Here is a 22,346-nt window from a genome sequence, read left to right on the forward strand (position 1 = left end):
TAAACTAAGGAAAAGATAAACTAATAATAGATGAAAATGAACTTGTAAATGCGTACTTGGAAGGTTGACTGTAGATTTTACTTCATGAATCTTCAAATTCTTCCTTTGATTTATCAAAATTCTGACTTTGTTCAAAATCATCTCATTATTTATTTTAAATTAGAATGGGCAATCAAGCTGAAGGAAATCAATTATTCATATTCAAAAAAATTGAAATTGATAGAATCCATCAGAACGAAAATGAGAATATGCTCCCTTTTGAAGTGCAACAACAATTTATTACCTCTGCTCATTCCGAATTAACTTGAGAACATCTATATTGTTATAGTGACTATTCAATAGTGCCTTTAGTAAATAAATATGATGCGTATTGCAGCATTAGATAATAAACTAAAGATCAAAATAGATTAAAGCCACTCATTATGAAAGAATATAATTACAGATTCAAATGTGTGCACATAATAGCATGGGCACCCTTAAGGTCATTTTAACCAATTTCGAGAAAAATAACATAAGCTTCATGTGATTATAGTGAAAAGTTAGACTGATTAATAATAATCAAATTGGTATTAAGTTTTTGAGCTCAGATAGTTATATTTTTCATGGGATAATGATGTCAAGAAGCTTTGCATCATCGAAACCTTTGATATATAAATTTGAAAAGAAAATTTTTAGAATGAAATCTCGAAATAAAGAAAAGTGGCTTTGAGGTGATCAGTGCTAAGTGCAAACTCAATTGAATTTGGTCAAGACATTATTCAAAATAGGCAAAGTAGAGGTATTGATGCAATAGATTTTGATTTAAAAATGGGAAGCAAGAATTAAAAAGTTTCCGATGAGAAAAAAATGTTTCACTGAACATGTATGAGAAGGGTTGATTGCTTTGCTTTATTTTTTTTTATCTGCAAAACTATTAAGAATAAATTAACTACATAAAACATACTAACTAAATTAATTTTACTGATATTCTAACCATATACATAAAAATGACTAGGTATAGTCATATTTCCAATGTAACCATTCTCTCATTTTAATTTCTGCATATAGGTACAGTTCAAACATTAGTAATAAAAATACAAATCTAATTAAACTAAGAAAATTAAATCTGTAATCATAATGTACAATTATTGTTAGCAGCTTATTTACAATTACCTTCTTTTGAAATGTCTTTTCCAACTGAATTCCAATTGGATCATAAAAATCTAGATGGATTTCTATTAAGGATTGAAAAATGTTCGAAAGAGGAGATGACATGCCAGATTGTGGATATGAGCTTTTAAATTCAAAGCCCTGGAAAAAATTGTTAGTGTTATGTACAAATGTTAAGCTATTAACAATCTTCTTTGAAGGAAAAATTTCCAAACTGTTTTCAAATAGGCTAATGAAAAATGGATGGAAATCTGTTAGATATAATGGAAGGTTATTAATTGAATTGGATTGCTGGCAAGATTGTAAAAATACACTGTCTTGTTGACATTGCCTTTGAGAAGATATAAGCTTTTGATAAAACATTAACAATGATTGAAATTGAAATATTAATAGCTTTTGATGTTCATGATTATAATATGAAACTTCAATTTTCCAATAGGGCAATGCATCAATTGAGTGTTCACTATTAAAGTGCTCAATATGCCAGTGTAAAGTGTCAAAAAATATATCATAAATAAAATCAGAAAATAAATCTAAATTTAAACAAAATAAGTGAAAAATAAAAAATAAAATGAAATCACTATTGGTACAACTAATGTTATAACACAATTGAGATTGTTTTGAAATAATTTCTTTTTCACAAGGATTGGCCAGAATTATGGAATTTGAATAATTGTCAATTCCAACTTGTGAATTAGAAAGAGAATTATGATTATGAGTAGGAATGAAAGCTTGATCATGATATGAATAAAAAATTGGAATGTTTTCTCGAATGGTGAAATCATGAAGATAATTTGCTGCTCTAGAATGAGGATTGGTTGGAAAAATTTCTAATTTGAAACGTTCCTCATTTTCAGATGTTATTTGAATTTTCTCATGAGGATTCTTTTGAGAAGAATAAAAATCAACATTCTCAATGTCAGAGTAATTATCATAAACGACTTCACAATATTATTTAGAATTCCCTTCGATCTCGTCCAATATATCAAAACAAGGAGGAATAAAAATTTCATGTTTATTAATGACAAAAGAATGATAAATAATTGTTTCTCTATTTTGATAAAAACTTATTGGTAATTCATTTAGATCAACCTCTTTATTTTTTGAAATATATTTAATAGCAAGAGGGGAAAAATTACCATCATTAAAAATATTAGGATAAAGGGAAAAATGTGAATCTGAAACAACGCATTTAAAATTGTCTGTTTGAGAACTCTTGTACACTATGCTCATTGTAAATTTCATATTGTAGATCATTCCTTTGTCTACTCGTGTTTTCTTTAAGAATTGTGCTTTGGTTCTCTAAATTTGGCATTTGCTTATCATGAAAACATTCAGAAATTTGTACGACAGTTTGCGTGTTATTATTTACTTTGATTGCTACTTGTACTTGATTATTTGCAATCTGATTTTCTGAATTCACTACAGAGTAACTTTCAGATTTCAAGGGAGCTCTTTCTCCAAAATTATTGTTGTTATCTTCTTGCATTTGATTAGAAATATTTTCTAAGCTTTGTGAGACCACTTGATCATAATTTATTTTCACATATTGGAATTCGCATTTATGTTGGAAGAAGATGGAACAAAACTTGAACTAATTTCATATAGATTGAGAATGGGAGGAAGAAATCAAATATGTTCAAACCAATCTAGTGATTCTTCTTTTGTAGGTTTATCTTCGACTTTAAATCTTAAACAATTCAAATAAAATCGAATATTAAAATCTCTAATAGACTCATTTTCAAATTTTCGTAGATATTCAATTTCATCACATACCTGTTCATAATCATAGCTGTCAAATTTATAAATGAAAAATGTGACAAATTGATTCGAGCTGTGAATTGAGGCAGCCGGAAGAGTTCTACACTAGTTTATGGCTTTTGCCGCGAATGTGAGAGTAAAAATTCTGCATAAAATGCTTTCATCCTTGAAAATCATAATTTGAAGCATTTTGAATAAATTGAAAGACATGATTAAAAGCAGAAGAATTCCTCTTACCATTAAACTTTACCTGAGACAAAAGTTTTACCACTTCGGGTGGAGTATTGGAAGATGCATTAAAACAGTGCGAACAACGCATATGGATTTCCAATCAATCAATTAATTCTGAGCAAGCTAAGGCTCAATAATAATACAGAGATATTTACAATAATAGAAACATCAAGTTTCTATGTAGAATATGGAAACAAACAGTTTCATCTAAGAAACTGCTAAAAGAATAAAAATAGCAACAGCTAAAAGAATGAGCATTAAATACTAAATAGGAATATTCTAATACCCTCCCTTAATGCTCAATCTATTTACAACACCAATAGACCCTCTGAATTTTACAAATTTATCAGGACCAAGAGGCTTGGTGAAAATGTCGGCGGGCTGCTCTGTTGTGGGAACATATTGCAACTGAACTGAGCCATCTTCAACAAGCTGGCGAATGTAGTGGCAATGAGTTTCCACATGCTTTGTTCGTTCATGAAAGACTGGATTCTTGGCAAGTTTGAGCACTCCCTGATTATCACAAAACAAAGAAGTAGGCCCTGTCTGGGAAACATGCATATCTGCCAGCATACGTCGAAGCCAAACTGCCTCACAGGATGCCTTGACTGCTCCCCGATACTCTGCTTCTGTTGAGGAGAGAGCCACTGCCTGTTGCTTCTTACTAGTCCAAGTAACAGCACCGGATCCTAGATTAAACACATACCCAGCTGTAGATTTACGGTCATCAACCGAACCAGCCCAGTCAGAATCAGTGTAACCACTGAGTATAGGATTGGAACTTCGAGTGTATAGGAGGCCATAATCAGAAGTGCCACGCACATATCGTAGCACACGCTTGGCTGCTTTCCAATGATCAGCTTTAGGAGCTGACATGAAGCGAGAAATGTAGCTTACTGCAAAACTGATGTCAGGTCTGGTAGCAGTAAGATAGATGAGACTGCCCACTAATTGCCTGAATAAAGTTTCATCCACAAGGGGAGAGGATGATTGTGCTGAAAGTTTGAGCCCTGGTTCCATAGGAGTCGTGGCCGGTTTGCAATCCTGCATTCTGAACCTGTCCACAAGATTTTTGGCATACTTGGACTGAGAGAGAAATTTCTGATTTTCAGTCTACCAAACTTCAACCCCCAGACAGTAATGAAGAAGTCCCAAGTCTGTCATCTCAAAAGTTCTGCATAAATCTTGTTTGATCCCATGGATCAAATGTGCAGAGCTGCCAGTAATGATAAGGTCATCCACATAGACAACCACAAACAAGATATCATCACCAGTATGCTTGATGTACAGGTTTGCATCAGATGGGCTCCGCTGAAAACCCTGATCTGTCAGGTATTGATCAATTTTCATGTACCAAGCCCGAGGAGCTTGTTTCAATCCATAGATTGCTTTAGCTAACCGACACACTTTCTGCTCTTGACCAGCAACCTTGAATCCTGGAGGTTGCGTCATGTAGACTTCTTCTTGGAGATCACCATTTAGGAAAGCACTTTTTACATCCATCTGATGAACTTTCCAATTGAACTGAGCTGCTAGAGCAAGGACAAGCCTTATGGTACTCATCTTGGCTGTAGGAGCAAAAGTCTCCTCATAGTCGATGCCTTCCTTCTGTGAGAACCCTCTAGCCACAAGCCGAGCTTTATACTTGTCTATGGTTCCATCAGCTTTGTATTTCACTTTATACACCCATTTGCAGCCTATGGGCTTTTTCCCTGCAGGAAGATCAGAAAGTGTCCATGTGTGATTCTTCTGAAGACTCTGGAATTCGGCTTCCATAGCCTGTTCCCACTCAGATGTACCCTTAGCCTCTGAATAGGTTTGAGGCTCAAAAATACTGTGTAGGTTAGCCATAAGAGCAAAATTGACTGTAGACTGTTGTCTGTTCTTATGTCTAGAAGTTCTACCTTCAAGGAGCTCATCATCCCGGAGATCACCAATGGTTTTAGCCCACCATTTAGGCCGAAGAGTAGAAGAACCAATATCAGGAGTAGAGGAATCAATATCAGGAGGAGGTGGAGAAGACTCAAGAGCAATAGGGGCCGCAAGAGGAGGGTTATTTTCTGGAGGAAGTTCAGATAGAGTATTATCAAATACTGATGCTACATCATCCCTCCCATCAGGTGGACCGACCGGAAGAAGAACACTGTGAGGTTGATCCTCAGAACACTGCTCAAAAGAAGAAGACTGAAAGAATCCTCTATCTTCATCAAATACTACATCCCGACTGAAGCTAAGACGACCAGTGGCTATATCTATCAGCCTATAGGCCTTGTGATGATCACTGTACCCTGTCATCATGAGTTTCTGACTTTTGGAATCCAACTTAGAGCGCTTAGCAGCTGGAATCCAAACATATGCAACTGAGCCAAATATTTTGAGATGACTGATCTTAGGCTTACGGCCAGACCAAACCTCTTCAGGAGTCTTCCCTGTAACAGCCTGAGTGGGTGATCGGTTAAGAAGGTAAACAGCAGTAAATACTGCTTCAGCCCAGAATCTGTTTGGAACACTCCTGTGTTGTAACATGGAACGAGCCATTTCAACAACCGTGCGGTTGCGACGCTCGACAACACTGTTCTGCTGAGGAGTGTAGGGTGTGGTTAACTGACGTTTGATGCCATGAATATCACAGAAGTTGGCAAAAGCTGAAGAACAAAATTCCCCCCCATTGTCGGTCCTAAGAGTCATGATGTTACAGCTAGACTCTTTTTCAACTAAGGTTTTAAACTTCTGAAAGGTACTAAGTGCATCAGATTTATTTTTTAGAAAATACACCCACATCTTTCCGTTAAAATCATCTACAATAAGTAAAAAATATTTGCAAGCAGTGATAGAAGCTGTATTCATAAGACCACAAATATCAGCATGAAGTAACTGAAGTACCTTAGATGCTCGCCAAGATTCTCCATCCTTGAATGGAGACCGATGTTGCTTTCCCGCTTGACAGGCGCCGCATACCCCCAATTGTTGAGTCTGAATATCAGGTAATCCTGACACAAGTCCCTCCCGAGAGAGCTGAGAGAGATACTGCATATTTAGATGCCCATATCGCTGATGCCATAGAGTACTGATGGGAGAGACACGTGCTGCTAGAGCCACTTCTGGAGAGTCACCGGTGTCAAGTAGCCTATATAGACCATGGTCCTCTAGGCCAACAGCAATTGTTATACTAGTCTCCCTGTCAATAATGGAGCACTTGTGCGCACTGAACACTACATCAAGCTGAGGAGAATTCCTCATAATCTGGCTGACAGACAGCAGATTAATTTCCATACCAGGAACATAGTATACATTCAAGAAGATGAGTGTGCGCCCACCAGACTGGATCTGAACGGTACCTCTGCCAACCACTGTGTATTTTTCACCTCCACCAAATACCACGGAATCACTGAAAGGTGAGAAGTCAATAAACCAGTCACGCCTGTGAGAGAAATGGCGTGATGCACCAGAGTCAATGTACCAAGCAGAAGATGGTACATGATCTGACGACCTTTTAGCCATAAAGGCGTAAAAGACAGATTCTGTCTGCTCGGAATATTCCTGACTGCCTTCCAACATGAGACTGGTTAACGAAGCCATCTGCACGTTTCCCAAGATATGGAAAAAATACAAAAAAAATCCTGCACGGATTTCAATGCAGATGCTGGCTGATCCAGACAAAATTGACAGATGTTGATATAAATATAAAATGATTCCCAAAGGAAACTGATTTACTGTAAGAAGCACAATTTGCTTGAACAAACACTAGATAGGAAGAATCAACAAATCAACAATTTGGGCCCACAGGCATAGGCAGGAAACTCAAGACGGATATGAAGAGGCACAAAAGTTCTGGAAAGTTAAAACCTCTGTTTTACTGTAATAACAATGCTGATTTACTTGAATGAATTTCTTCCCAAACTCTGCTGTTTAAGATAGTGCTTTGAACGACAGATTTGACTCAGTTTTGAACCTCTGAAATGAATACAACCTTCAAGATACCTAAGTTGCTACAGGCATGGTTCAAAAACCCAAATCTGAACTGTAGGTGTACCCAATTGGCAATTTCTCCAATTTTAGTCAACGCACAATCCTCCTTTATGAAATATGGAAATTTGACACCAATGGACAAAGCTTGAATGTCTTTAAAAACAATCTGACTTCTTCAAGAATAAGCTGCTGCAGGCATAGAGAATTCAGATCTGAAATATCACAGTGAGATGAGCTGCTACAGGAATGAAACCAATTCTACTTCTCCCAAAAATAGGCTGCTACAGGCATATAAATTGTGACTTCAAGAGGAACTTCGAATTCTCCACACTCTGTTGAAAGCGTATGTGCAAATGTCAGACCGACGTGGCAGCTGCCCCCTGATAATTTACACACCAGTGACTCCGAATCTAAGAAGGGGATTTCGACTCCGACAAGTTCCAGGTTTCGAAACCTTTCAAATCCGTTCTTCCGAACGGCTGTTCACGCCCCTCCAGCTGAAGCTCCGACACGGTGGCTGGTTTACGTTGCCGGAGGAAGGGACCGCAAGGGAAATAGTCTACGACTCTGCGGGGAGCAGCAGTTTACAATGTAGAGAAAGACGAGTGGAAGATTCTCCCTCAGATGAACCAACAGTGGTCCCGCTGCCTTGGCGCTTTCATTGCCGGGAAATTCTTCGTGGTAGGTGATTCGAGGACTGTGCGGGGTGATGCGCAGAGGGTGGATGCGGAAGTTTACGATCCAGAAAAAGGGGCGTGGGCCACACTTCCCGATATGTTGACGGTCTCGAAGGGACGTGTGGCTTCTTCTTCAGACGGAGTGTTGTATTGCTTCCAGAAGGAGGAAGGCGTGGTGAAGGTCTATAATTCCAAGGAAAACGTTTGGAGGTCAGTGGGTCCTCTTCCACAAACGCTTGGAAGAATTGAGTGTTGCGGAGCGTGGCGTGACGGAATTTTAGTTAGCGATGTGGAGCGTTTAGGCCCTGCTAATCGCGATATTTTTTTCCACCTTGATGCGACGATTAGATTCCAGCTCGCTGCAGTCAGTTGCCAAATAAATACGTAGACTTAAAAATTGAACCCACGTGAGCCGTCCACGATTGTATCATATCAACAAAGAGCCAAAACCTTTTCGGTCGGAGAATGCCGTCACGTGAGCTGTTGTTTTTGATAAATCCACGCTGCCATCGTTTTGAATTTTCACGTCCAGCGACACAAGGCTTCAAACGACAAACGAGAGAAGACTGTGTTGCCACGTTGCCGTGTGGCGAAGCAAATCCTCAGTTGTTCTGTATCAAGATTGACGACTGTAAGCTTTTATCACAGTGAGCAAAGCCGAGGCTAAGACTCAGTGAAGGCTACCTGGCTTACAGAGGGCTCGACCTTAGAAAGGAATGAAAGAACTCAAGAGATTAGGATGCGAAGAGGATAGATGATCAAGAAATCTACAGACCCTGAGAGCAGTTTCGAAATGAACTACTGAATTTTTCAAACTATGAAAAATTATTTCGAAAAAAATCCCTGTGCTCTGATACCATAAAACAGTGCGAACAACGCATATGGATTTCCAATCAATCAATTAATTCTGAGCAAGCTAAGGCTCAATAATAATACAAAGATATTTACAATAATAGAAACATCAAGTTTCTATGTAGAATATGGAAACAAATAGTTTCATCTAAGAAACTGCTAAAAAAATAAAAATAGCAACAGCTAAAAGAATGAGCATTAAATACTAAATAGGAATATTCTAATATGCATGTCCATGGATACAATTCCAAATTGGAAGTTTAAGAGGAGCCATCATGATTTAAATAAAATGTTAAAATTGAAAAGACTCCAATAGACAACAAGTTTCAGGCCCTCCTTCTAGCGCCAAAATGTTGAAGCCTCGAAAATCGTTGCAACAACATGGGGGATGACCACCCAGTCCGGACCTTAAAGCAACGCCTTTTCCGTTTGGAATGGTGGTTCCGACTGTTCAACTTACCTTCTTTCAATCTCCAATGGCTTTAAAATATGACTTTCATTCACCAATGGAGAAGAGACATCAGATCGACCCTCTTGCTGATCAGGCAAGAAAGTGATCCTTAAGCTGATTTGAGGCTCAGCCAATCCACTACTAAAGTTTGCCTCTTTGGGAAGAGGACTTAAAAGAATGTAGAAATTAATCCTAATGCAAACTTATTCTAAGATGCAAACAAAAGAAACTATCTTAATCTTATCTCAATTAGGCAGATATAGATCTAACCCAACCAAGAGCAAGATATTTAAAGTATTGGGATTTAAATATGTCTGGTTTATAATGAATATCAAGCTAATGAAGTAGTTCAATTAACTGACATTATGAATACTGAACACATCCTATTAAGACCTCTTAATTGAAATAATCAATCAACAACACTCAGGAAGAAATTCTCAGGATAATTTTGATCATTTAATCAGTAACTTGAATGATTAAACAATAATATGCGGAAGAAGTTCACAACATATCACTATTTATTCCCCGGCTGCGGGTGTTAATTAGCGCAATGAATGAGGAGGCGGCCTTATTAAATGGCAAGTGGCCGCTCGCTCCAGCCAAATGGACCGAAGCCTCGAGAAGCCATCACCTCGGTCCGGCCAACAGTTATGCGAGCATTAATGGTAGGGGGAGAACCGCTGGTTGCAGAGGTATATTGGTCGTTCGCCTTGGTTTGCCGATGAGAGGTGTTCCGTTGGAAGGTGCGGGAAGCGCCATTGTCTGTTGGAAGCTCTGTATGGTCTCAATTGTGAATGGTGCGTTCGGCTCTTGGATGACTGCACCGTGGGTGCATGAGCCAAGACTCAGACCTCGGCCCTCGGCTACGGAGGCCCTGGTCTCAACCCTGGATTGTCAGAGAATTTACGGCTCTATGCTATGGTTCAGTGTATTGAGTGTCATTCTGCTCTTTTTAAGCAAAGTCTCTGAGCGCCTTCGACCTCCAGAAGCTCTGAGTGTCGCGGTGTTTCAGTTCCTCTGCGCCCTTGTTAGAGATTTGGCCCTTCGGCGCTTTGGTCATACCTGGTTCTGGTCTGCTCAGCTCTCTGGGAGCAATTTACCCCGTGCAGCTCCTGAAAAGGCTCGGCTTTCGACCTGTGTGGTAAGCATTGCTATTCGAATTCGTGTTCCATTACCTGTTTCTCATCTGTTGTATAAGTTGTTGCACGGGTTTAGAATCCTCGGTGGCGCAAAGCACTCGCGGCCTCTGGGCAGAATTGGTTATTTGTTGATTACAGGATGCCGCGTGAGAGGTTACGTGGCGCTTGCAGGCGGGGAGGTTCAAGAGGCGGTGCCAGAGGTCGGGCTTCATCGCCACGTTCCTCGGCATCCTTCGACTCCCCGTCGGAGGAGATTAGCTCACCAGGAGCTCGAAGAGGGCGCGGAAGAGGCAGAGGGCGGGGAAGAGCCGCGGTGTGTCCGTTTGGTTCGCACCCATCAACCCGCTTCAGGTTCCCGTGTGCTCTGGACAACGCAATCTACTATGTTTCAGTGCGCATTGAAAAATGCGACCATGCAGATAGACCAGAAGCCCCAGCAGAGCCTCGGCCACCCTCGCCTGTTCAGGGTCCGCGATTACAGCCTGCGGAAGCCTCGGGTGCGGTGGCGGGGAATAGAGCGGGAACAAGCGAGCCTGCGAAGGACGACGCGCCATACACAGACTCGAGTGCTTCAGACCCATATGCCTGTACAGTGGTGGAGGAGCAACCAGATCCATATGCCTATCCAGTGGTGGAGAAGCAACCATCCACCTCCGTGGATGCCTAGGCACGTTGCATGGTCGTTCTGTGTGTTATGGAAACACTTTGTTCAATCTCAGGATGTCGAAGTAGCAGCTACAGTAAATAATGAGAGTCAGTCTGTGATAGTTTTCGGGTCGCACCACTCAGTTTTTTGTATGTCAATTATAATGTCTGTGTCTGTCATGTCGGGTTTTTTGAATGTGGGATTTGCAAGGTCTATAAACTCCTCCCTCGCCTCGGCAGGGAGTGGAAGTATAGCACCTAGGTCTAGTTCTCTGTTGGTTCTAGCTTGGGGTCAGCGGACAGTTTCATAGTCCCTCTTTTTCTCCGGCTCAGTTTCAGTCTCAGAATGTCAAACTGTTCATGTAGCCAACTCTTTGTGGTGGATGTAACTCTCTCTGTAATCTTTTTTGTACTATAATAGAATTAGCATGATTTACAAAAAAAAAACATATCACTATTTATTAAACCAGTATTAAAAGACATATTTATGAGTAAATAGTTACTCAGAAATGAGAATTCAGCCCATAAGAGCAGAGATAAATAATAACAAAAAATAGAGACAAATTACCCATACCGACAAAAGTGCACAAATATGTAAGTATCATCATAAAATGAAACCAGCATTTAAAACAATAGTATTCGAAATACCAATTTATTGAATCCATTTTTCCAGCACCGGTCTCTAATAGTCCTTTACAATCCCTGAGCTTCTGCTTTAAAAAACAGAGCTACAATAGTGCAAACTCTGTTCATTATACATAACTCAGAATGTAAAAGAAAAACCTCAATAATCTCCAGATCTGAGATTCCACTCCTCCCATCTACAACTCTAAATCCTTATTACAAAAGTGCTTTTAGAATTCCAAAATTGTAGAGGAGAGAAGCCCCTATTACATTTTGCAATCTGCTATTTATAATATTTGCAAAGGAATTCTTTACAAGAAAGTTTGTTGAAGAAGAGATTTTCTCAATCAATTTTCATCTGCTGAAAATTCCATTCTTTAATTGCTGGAGCATTCTCATTGATTGAGATCTTGTTCTCCTCATCTTTTCAACTGTTTTCCTGCAAAAACAAATAAAAAAAATAAAACGTAAAAGTAAAATCAAAATGCCAGATCTGGAATTAAAACAAATCTAATCAAATTTAATTAAATAAATAATTGAAAGGAAATCCAAGCATTCTATTGATTCTTGTGACGATTTAATTGGCCAAGGATATCATTGACGAATAGATTTGCATTTAGAAGAGGCTTGGGCAAATGAAAATGAAGAAAATAAAACTCAGAAAATTGATTTTGTTGAAAAAATCAGAGCTTGATCTTCTGCCTATTTTTAAGCCCAATAAATGACCAAATTTGTTAGTAAAACCTCCTCAGAAATGTTCTCCTTGATTTTATCTTTCAAATGAGCCGTCCTACGCTTCATTTGGCCAAGTAAAACTCAATCTATGAGCTTCCAAAGTTGATGAGTCAAATCTGGCATAATTCTGGAAATTATGTCGCTAGGCTAAAAAAAAAAAAACAGAATTTTATTTAAAATATCTAATCATAAATTAGACTTTAATTATTTAATAATTAATTCTAAATTAATTATTAACTAACTAATAATTAATTTTAATTAATGCTCATTTAATTAAAAATTAATTAAGTTACAATTAAGTTTAGTTAATGCTAATCTGATATTAATCTAAATTATTTACAGATTTATTAATAGAACTAAAAAAAACTAATTAAAAATATTCTCCTATTATATTTATATTATAATTTAAATTATATCAAAATTATAATATAAATTATAATTATAATATAATAATATTATAATGTAAATATAATATTTTAACAAACCATTAGAATTAATCCTAAGTTCATACCATACAAACCATTAGAATCAATCATTCCTTATTTATTCATCCACGTGAGTTTATGATGGAGGAGGGAAGTGAGTGGAGGGTGAGTCGAGCATGAGGTAGGATGAGGTGAGGTGGAGGGTGTTGTGACTTAAATTCCAAAACATACGTGGTGGGAAGGACTTTGGTTTTGTTTGGTAATGAGCTTACATCGCATCGCATGAAGGGACTCCTTCAGGGTTTTGAAAACTTGATTCTTTATGAATTTACAAAGTACGATTTTGCAATGGATGCGATTGTGTTATATATTTTTTATTATTTATTTTTTTGTTTTATTTTATATGGGGCCCAAGTTTAATGAGATTTGGTTAAGTTATAAAATGAATTTAAGTGGGGTTTATTTAAAGTGAGATTTTGCTATTTAAACTACAGCCACTCTTCCATTATGAAATTTTAAGTTTCATATTTCATTTTGAAATAGGAAATTAGAATGAATTACTAAAATCTCGAAAATCATGTTTTTAAATGCTTTATAATTTGGCTCGGTAATTTAGTAGAATCATCAGTGAAAAATAAAAAAATTAATAAAAATTAACTAAAAGTCAATATTTACAATGGATGACTATTTAGTTATGAAAGTTGAATTTTTTACAGTTATTTACATTTTTAGTCCATGCGAGAAAACGATAAAACTTCAAAGGAGTGCCATTTACAACCCGATTGACCAAATGAGGCAAAACAAGTATCGTTGGAAAGCTCGTGAAAAGTTAGATTTAATGAAACAATCAAAATGGAAATCTAACAAAAACGAAAAAAAATAACAAAATTGCAAGATAATTAACTTAATAGAAATCATAAAAGGCGTTTAGCCAAAATTTTTATAGAAAGGGTCCCCATTATTTGAAGTGAACAAATAAAAAATGGGGGGTTGTGTTTTACCACAACAGGTCCTGATTCACTTAAGTTGTTGACAAGCGCTACATAACCACCATACGTATGAGGTCTTTTGCTTTCCCTAAATATGCCTTTGGGAGCAACTATCTTTTCTGCTTTTTGTATAATTTCCTTGGCCCAAGATGGTTTTCTTTTAACTGGAGCTTCTTCAAGTGATTTTTCTAGGACTTCAGCAGGCTCAAGAGATAAGTCATGATGCATGGGATCATCTTGGTTTCTCTCCTTCTAACTCCCTGAACCTGAAATTTCAACAGAAGGAGAGGTAAGCTCATTTTCAGTTTCAAGTTGAAGTTCTTTTGACTTTTTATAGGTTGCTTCTTCATGGAAGGTGACATCCCGACTCACCTCAATTTTTCTTTGAACGAGTATATACTCTGTAGGCTTTGGATGACTCACTATATCCCACAAATATGCCTTTTATCTCGGAGGGTTCTAGTTTGGACATCTTATCCTTGGGAACATGAATGTAAACTGGGCAACCAGTGAAGGCTTCCTCAGTTGTTTTATCCTTGAGAATGGAATGAGGGCTATGATTTTGAATGTAAACAACTGTCTTGGTAGCTTCTGCCTAAAGAGAGATATGAAGGTCTTGGTCAAACATCATTGCTTTGGAGGCTTCAACAAAGGTTCTATTTTTCCTCTCAACTACTCCATTTTGCTGAGGATTATAAGGAGCAGACAATTGTTTTCTTATGCCATGTTCTTTACAAAAATCCACAAAAGAATGGTATTCATACTCCCCCCCATTATCAGACATAAGAGTTTTAATCTTCTTATCAATTTGATTTTCCACTAGGGCATTAAATTCTTTGAATTTCTCAAAGGTCTCATTCTTGTTTTTCATGAAATACACCCAACATTTTCTAGAGAAGTCATCAATTAAAGATACGTAGTACAAATAGCCACTCAAAGAAGGACAAGTCATAGGACCACATATATATGAATGAATTAGGTCTAGGATATCTTTAGATTTGTTGCCACTGCTATTAAATGATTTCTTTGTATTTTTCCTAAGAAAACACCCTTTGCAAACTTCATTTTGTGAAAGTGAAATATGGGGCAAGCCTCTTACCATGTGATGTAGATCTGGAACTGCCTTGTGGAAGATATGGTCGAACCTCCTATGCCAAATCTCGTTGTTGTTGAGAGTATTTTGAACAAAAGCTTGAATGGGATAGCCAATGAGCTTGTATAGTCCACCTTTGCAAATTCCATTTGCTTTAGCTTCCTGGATGCCTTTTTCTTTCGGCCATAGATATGCTTTCTCATCTATAAATGCAATTCTTAAACCTTTCTTTTCCAAGGTAGATACTAAAAGAAGGTTCTTCTTCATGTCTGATACATGTAGAACATCATTAAGATGCAAAATAGATCCTGAATCTAGCTGTAAGGATATGGACCCAACTCCAATAGTCTCATGATTGGAGTCATCTCCTAATTCTACCTGAACACCAAATGATTTCTTCTTGTAGTTTGTAAGGATCTCTTTGTAACCTATCATGTGGATGGAGGCACCACTATCAATCAACCAAGTGTCTCGCTTGGAAGACACCGAACCAGAGAGTTCTTCTTCTTGGTTTTTCTTCTTCTGTAGTAGAAGCATATTGTTTGCCTTTGTTATAATTACCTCTCTTCCTGAACCTGCAGTCTTTAGCCATGTGTCCCAATTTCTTGCAATTATAACATTTAATCTTTGAAATATCATAGTTTTTACCTTTATAGGATGCTTTACCTTTCTCCTTTTGATAATTCTTGGGAGTGGAAGTCCTTTGAACGGATGGTCTCCTTCGTCCTTTCCTTATTCTAATGGAAAGTGCATGAACCTCTTCCTTGGAGGTTCCTTCTCTAATCATTACTTGCTTTCTTCTTCGATACAATCATGCCAACGTCTCTCAAAAGTAGGTTGTTCAGCTCTTCCACTTACGCTTGAAAGGCAAGTTCCCCAAGAAGGAGGAAGGCCATCATAAATGGCCTGCACTAAATCATCATCTTCCATTTTGACTCCAACTACTATAAATTAATCTCATATCTACTTAGTCTTTGAGCAGAAATCTACAACAGTCTCTCCCTTTTCTAGCTTTAGGAACTTTAGTTTATGTTTCAAGTATCTCTTGTCACTTGTTGCAGACTTCTCATACAGACTGGAAAGTGAATCCATGTATTGTTTTGGAGTCATTGCAACTATCATTACCCCCAAGACATTATCCTTCACATAATCAAATATAATTCTCCTTTCTTTTCCCTGGTTTCTATCAAAACCAACACCCCCAACAATGGAGGTAGGGCGCTCTGGTTCAAAATTGATAAATGGAGCAATTCTTGCTCTTGAAGGATGTTAGTGATGCTCATTTTCCAAACATGGAAGTTGGAGGACCCTTTCAAGCGGTCTTCCTTCAGAACAACAGTGGAGGAGGAAGCCAAAACTCAACCTGCAAATAAACCTTGTGTAGATCTGGAAAAATCAGCCTATGATCTATGTAGATTATGAATGTTGCAAGTCAGAGCTCTACACACCCTGCTCTGATACCATGTTAAAATTTTCTTAACTCAAGATGGTTGTTGTCCTATGTTTCTTTATCAAATAACCTAGATCTTGAATTACTTTAATAACAAAATTAAAATTCTGAACTTGTAGCAGTCACATATATAGCTGGAAAATTTAAACAACAGAAACAAACTAAATTTTCAAGTACACATAAAATTATGTCCTTTAAATCAACTTATTGTAAGTGATCAAAACTTATATGGACACTTCAAAAATGAGGTTTTCAGCCTTATAGATACTCAGATTTGCACTAGATATGCTTTTTGTTCACTTAGATCTGCTAGACCCTTCTTCTTATCACTCAGATTTGGAGATCTGACTGTTGGATATAAATGTGAGTACTTTAAATTCTTTTTCAACATTTTGCTCTGAATATCAACATGCATAAATAACTAAAATAAACTATAAAATACTCAAACACATCAGTACACAAGGTTTACCCTGGGGAAACCTAATAAGGGAGAAAACCCCAGCGAAGACCTTCTTACTTTATTTCTCTTGAACAAATTTGCACGTACAAAACCCTTCTTGAGGGTGCTACAGTAGATTTCGTTGGGAGAGAGGATGACTGGAGACAAATAAAGCCTTAATTGACTTGAAACTTCTTGCATGTAGGTGCAAATGACTTAGATCAACTTGCCTTGAGCCAAAGATGTCAGATCTAAAGCAACCCGGACTAGATCTGAGCTTGTATGAAGTAGATATGAAGATTACTTGAGCGCACTACAAAAATTTGACAGAATTAGGTCGTGTCACTTTAGCAATGTAGATTCCTGCCTTTTAGCATGAATCCGACTAAGTGTTCTATAAATCTAGGAATGCCCTTGTCTTAGTTTCCAGATCCAACTGGTATCACCTTCATTGGACCTCTGTAGCTCAAGTTATATTCACTTTTGTAACTCACCCCAAAAAACCTGTGTGCTAATGAAAAACTACAGAAAATGAACTTGTGTAGCAAATTGCTTTCTCTTGGTCCTTTTATCATTTCTCTTGACTAGAATGGAGCGCCCAGATCTAATCTTAAATTGACATTAGATAAGATTCATGATCCTTCTAGAAGACTCCATGAGAGGGGTTAACAACTTAAGTTGTTCTTCTTATACACAAGTGACCCCCCTCTTGCCCTCGAAAATTTTACATTGACATCTTTAATATAATAATGCCTTTATGAACTTAGGCTTTTAGCCTTTACATCATAACATTACATTATAACATCTCAACTAGTCACTAGGACTAGGAGTTTATATTACAAACACTTTTACATGACTCAAGGCTTTTACATAAACATTTTATAACTCTCTCAACTAGCATGGTCCATTCACCTACAATTACATTTAAGTACTTATGTTCAAGATAACAATAAGAAGGTGGTCTTTTCCATGTGATCATTTAGTACTGCAACTTGGACGCTTGTTGGAGTAAGCCTAGGAGGGGCCTGGTCCTAGGTAGTCATGTCACAACAAGCCAAGGAGTCCATCACACATGCCAGTACTAGCTCATAGGACTTCTTCATTCGTCCTGACTCTTGCTAGACTAAGTCTTAACTGTTGTGCAAAGAGATCAATAGACATTGCCTTGGATTTTGCACATGGCTGACCAGGCATCCACTAGTAGCTCCTTCATCCTGGCTCTTGTCAAAGCTCACAAGGCTTCTACCTTCACTTTGACTTTTGCAGTGATTCACAAGATTTATTTATTCTCCAAATCTTCCTTGGCTAGCCTCAAAGTGGCCATTTAAGGCCTCTCATTGGAGAATGACTCCCGATGTTTCTATTTTCAACAAGCGAACATATAAGAAAGAAAGGAGTTGTAAACAAGAGCGGGAGAAGAGAACAAAGCAATGGAAACCTTAAGGAGCTCGAGGGATTGAAATACAGAAGGGCTCCTGTAGCTGGAAAAGGAAACTTCTGGTTGAGTTTGGTGCGAAACCACAATGTGTATGTTGCGACATAACATAAAGTATAATTGTACACTCATTGTAAGAGAAATTTGCAATGTAATGGGAATAAAAATGAAAAATTGTTGTCATCTCTTGTTTTGTCTATTATGAATTATTTCTCAATTATATCATTGTAGGTGTTAGTTTTAAATTTCTGCGATGCTAGCATATAGTAGTCGTGCACTCTGTGGGCAGATATTGGGTTCATATAATGGTTGCATATAGGAACATATAACCCTAACCCTCTACATCACTATGTAATAATTAACCTTAACATACGAATTTGCCATATAAAGCACATGGAAAGGCATGGAAAAGCTTGTGCACCTTTGCAGTGATATATATTATAGGATATACATTAGCATATACACTATTGGATATGCACATGTTGCGCATCCAATGGTATATATATGCTAACACATACTCCTCGTGTACATTATTACAAGGTGCTTATTTCTTCACAGGGAAGGAATTATGACTAAATATAAGAAGGGTACACAAAATATTGATTAAGTTTAATTTTTTTGTATCATGAAGATAATGCCATATGATAGATATCAATGATAAGATTAGATTGGATGAAAAGTACATAATTTAGTGTTGTGAAAAAATATTGATGATACTAATCTATGGTCATAGTTTGGCTATACATTTTTATTGGACATCAATAAGATCAACAGAAAAGCAGGGTGTATTCAATGTGGTGGCAAGTCAATATCATTTGGCTAGTGAGTTACCAATGGTTATCATTTGTGTTTATCAAGTTTGGTTGAGATGCTATCTATGATTTTTATTTTCTAATAAAGCAATGTATATTTGCTTTCATGTTTTTATTATTTAGAAATAGTCCTTATTGTTAATAACATTTCTACATAAGCATAATTTATGATGTGGTGGTATGGGAAAACTAAACTCACTCTTTACAAGATTATACAAAAATACAAAAATGGACTATAATATGTTTTTTTTAAGAAACAAATAATATTTCCCTAAAAAGGAATAGTGCAAGATATTTTTCGAAAAGATTACAAAATAGTTTCTCTAAGGATTTTTAAATATTACTATGTGATATTAATTTTTTATTAGAAAAAAATAAGATATTAATTATAGCAGGTGGTTCTCATATTTTCCTTAACTATAATAGTTGATGATATTATTTTTTAATAATCATTATTGTTTCATTTGTAGAATAGATAATAGAACAAACCAATGTTAATTGTGCATGTACAATAATATTTCCATACATATAATGACATCGAGTTATAGATGGATTTTTTTAACTAACTTGAACTTGTAATTTCCATAGCTTCTGGATAAAAGAGATGTTGACATACTTCTTGGGCCTCATGAGAAAGTTAGAAAATGGTTGGAAAAGGTAAAGGAAGTGACGAGTCCTCACTTTGAAGAAGTGCATGAGAAGATTTACAAGGTATCCAAAAGATTTCGGAGTCAGATGCTCAATGCTCATCCAAATGGAAATACAATTGCTTCATCAAGGCAATCAAAATTGTAATATGTTCATGAATCGTTTCAAAATATTGTGCTTATAGGGGTAGTCTTATAGATAATCTAATCTTTGTGTTTATGTATTAAGACCAAACAAAGGATATAATGATGGTGATGATTGTTATCTTCTACTAAATTCAGATAACCATTATAAGGTAGAATGTATGGGACTTCTTACCTTTAGCATAGAAAGTGAACACTAACATTTGAAATATAAAAATAAAAAGATATTTTTCTAGAAATTTTTTGTAATTGGTAAGTTTACAAATATGCTCATCCAAATGGAAATACAATTGCTTCATCAAGGCAATCAAAATTGTAATATGTTCATGAATCGTTTCAAAATATTGTGCTTATAGGGGTAGTCTTATAGATAATCTAATCTTTGTGTTTATGTATTAAGACCAAACAAAGGATATAATGATGGTGATGATTGTTATCTTCTACTAAATTCAGATAACCATTATAAGGTAGAATGTATGGGACTTCTTACCTTTAGCATAGAAAGTGAACACTAACATTTGAAATATAAAAATAAAAAGATATTTTTCTAGAAATTTTTTGTAATTGGTAAGTTTACAAATATATTATTTTATTTGAGAAGCTTGTTAAATGGACAAGCATTATTAAAAACGGATTTTTTTCTCAATTAATTAAATTGTATTTTTTTCTCAATTAATTAAGTTGTTTTCTTATTAAATTGTTTTCTTATTTAATTATTTTTTATTTAATTAGATGGTTTTTTTGTTATGCAATTAGCGAAGGAGGGAATTTTGTCATCCGTATATCATAAGTAATTATTTTTTCTCATAAATTATAGCATGTTGGATGAAGGCATTTCACAATCAAGCTATAAACTAGATAACTTTTCTCTACTTTTGGTTCAACGGCATATATTGCCATAAATGTTAATCCATGGGGGTTTATATAGTCAATCAAATGAATGCAATAGAAACAATATTCCCATGTTTAGATTGTCAAATTTTAATGAGATTTTCTATATGTATCACATTCACTTTTAACTCGATGGCTTGGACCAAACCAATGTGCTCGGTCTTCATGGATAAGGAGCGGAGAGAAACGCCAATTATAAATTTCTATTAATATATAATTAACTTTTAAAAAAATTATAATTAATGAGGTTAATCAAATTAAATTTTGTATTTATATTATATTTTATATTTTATTTTTAAAGTTATTTATATATTATGGGTATGAATTTTTCAATAAAGTTATTATTATATTACTATTATGATTCTCAATCCATAATTTTGATAAAGTTATTTTGGGTTTTTTTATATTTATATGTGGTGTATGTTGAAATGTTGTTTCTATTGATCTTCTAACTATCATCTAAATTTATATTATCAAGATAATTATTAATCTTATTAGCTTCTCTCAAGTTCGTTTTTAGTAATGTTTGATATTCATTGAGACCTTAGTATCTTGAATATGTATTTGATTTTGTTTTGTCTAATTATTTAGCAAAAGAAAAGATATATGATTCAAAGCATGGAGCTGGGTTACACTTTTTGGTAAGAGAGCCCATTTAGATGAAAAAAAGGATGGTTAGATCGAGCATTCTAAGCACTCGATCAAGCTTCTGGAGCGCTAAAAAAGTAGCTTGATCGAGGTCATGTGTAAACCCATGTTAGGATTTTAACATGTATGTAAATATCAATAATGATATGAAAACTTTAAAATTAGAAGTATTTGATGGTTAAAAAAAACAAATTTAATTACTAATTACATTTGAATAGGAAATTAATAATGGCGTGGATTAATTTCTCATTACATTTCTAGGGTTTTGGTGTATATATTTGAAAAAAGATTCTATCCTACTTGCAATTAAAATTGTAATTTCTTATATTTATAATTTTGTAGCTTAAAAAATAGTTTTTAATACGATTTAAATTTTCAATGTTATAATTTTAATAATAAATTGATTAAACATAAGAAAATTTATCATATATATATATATATATATATATATTCACTTATTCAGGAAAAGAAATGAGTATAATAATAATTAACGTAGTTGTAAATTATAATTAATATAATTGCAATGGATGCAATAGTATATTTGGTTATAAATCTCTCTCAACTTGTAAGATGTGATTGCACTCAATTATGTCTTCAATCTGCACAAGTGTCAAATATGTATATAATTAGGTTTGCAATATATACTTTTAAAATAATAAAAACATAAGGAAATCATAAATTTTAAAACATTATTTGAATAACTTGAATTTGAGTAATCTGGATTTAAATGTGTACATGAAATTATTTTTAAAATAACAATATTATGTCCATGGATCTTAGATTGAGGTAACATATGAGATATGATGAAAATGTGATCTTGCCAAGCTTACAAAAATAAATAATAATAAAAATATTATAAAATTTAATTTAGTTTAGTTTGTTATTTTTTTAATTAATTTATTATAATTTGATTTATTTTTATAAAAAAATTCTACATATTTTTTTTATAATATATTATATTTAAAATCAAAACAATGAACAAATTATCATTTTTAAGAATTTCAAAATTGAAAAAACGAAGTTAAAATCTTTTATAGAAAATTATCTATATATTATTATAGTTATTTTCTTGGTAAAGTAAAATAAAATTTGGATTTATAATTAAGTAAAATTAGAGTTATGAATATATTTAAATATTTA

General features: G+C 35.3%; 1 protein-coding gene across 1 annotated transcript in view; it reads left to right on the plus strand.

The window, feature by feature from the left end:
- The window catches only part of GSTT1 (glutathione S-transferase THETA 1), a 319,954-nt gene extending 300,048 nt beyond the window's left edge, over nucleotides 1–19,906 (plus strand). The window contains exon 7 of the mRNA XM_089438574.1: nucleotides 19,465–19,906. Within this exon, the coding sequence (XP_089294700.1) occupies nucleotides 19,465–19,671 (207 nt within the window). The 3' untranslated portion in view covers nucleotides 19,672–19,906. The remainder of the gene's footprint in view (nucleotides 1–19,464) is intronic.
- Nucleotides 19,907–22,346: the final 2,440 nt, after the last annotated feature.

This window comes from Pinus tabuliformis, chromosome 9 (genome assembly GCF_031772625.1).
Source record: "Pinus tabuliformis cultivar Carrire ecotype Pingquan chromosome 9, CPIR1, whole genome shotgun sequence".
Taxonomy (NCBI): Eukaryota; Viridiplantae; Streptophyta; class Pinopsida; order Pinales; family Pinaceae; genus Pinus; species Pinus tabuliformis.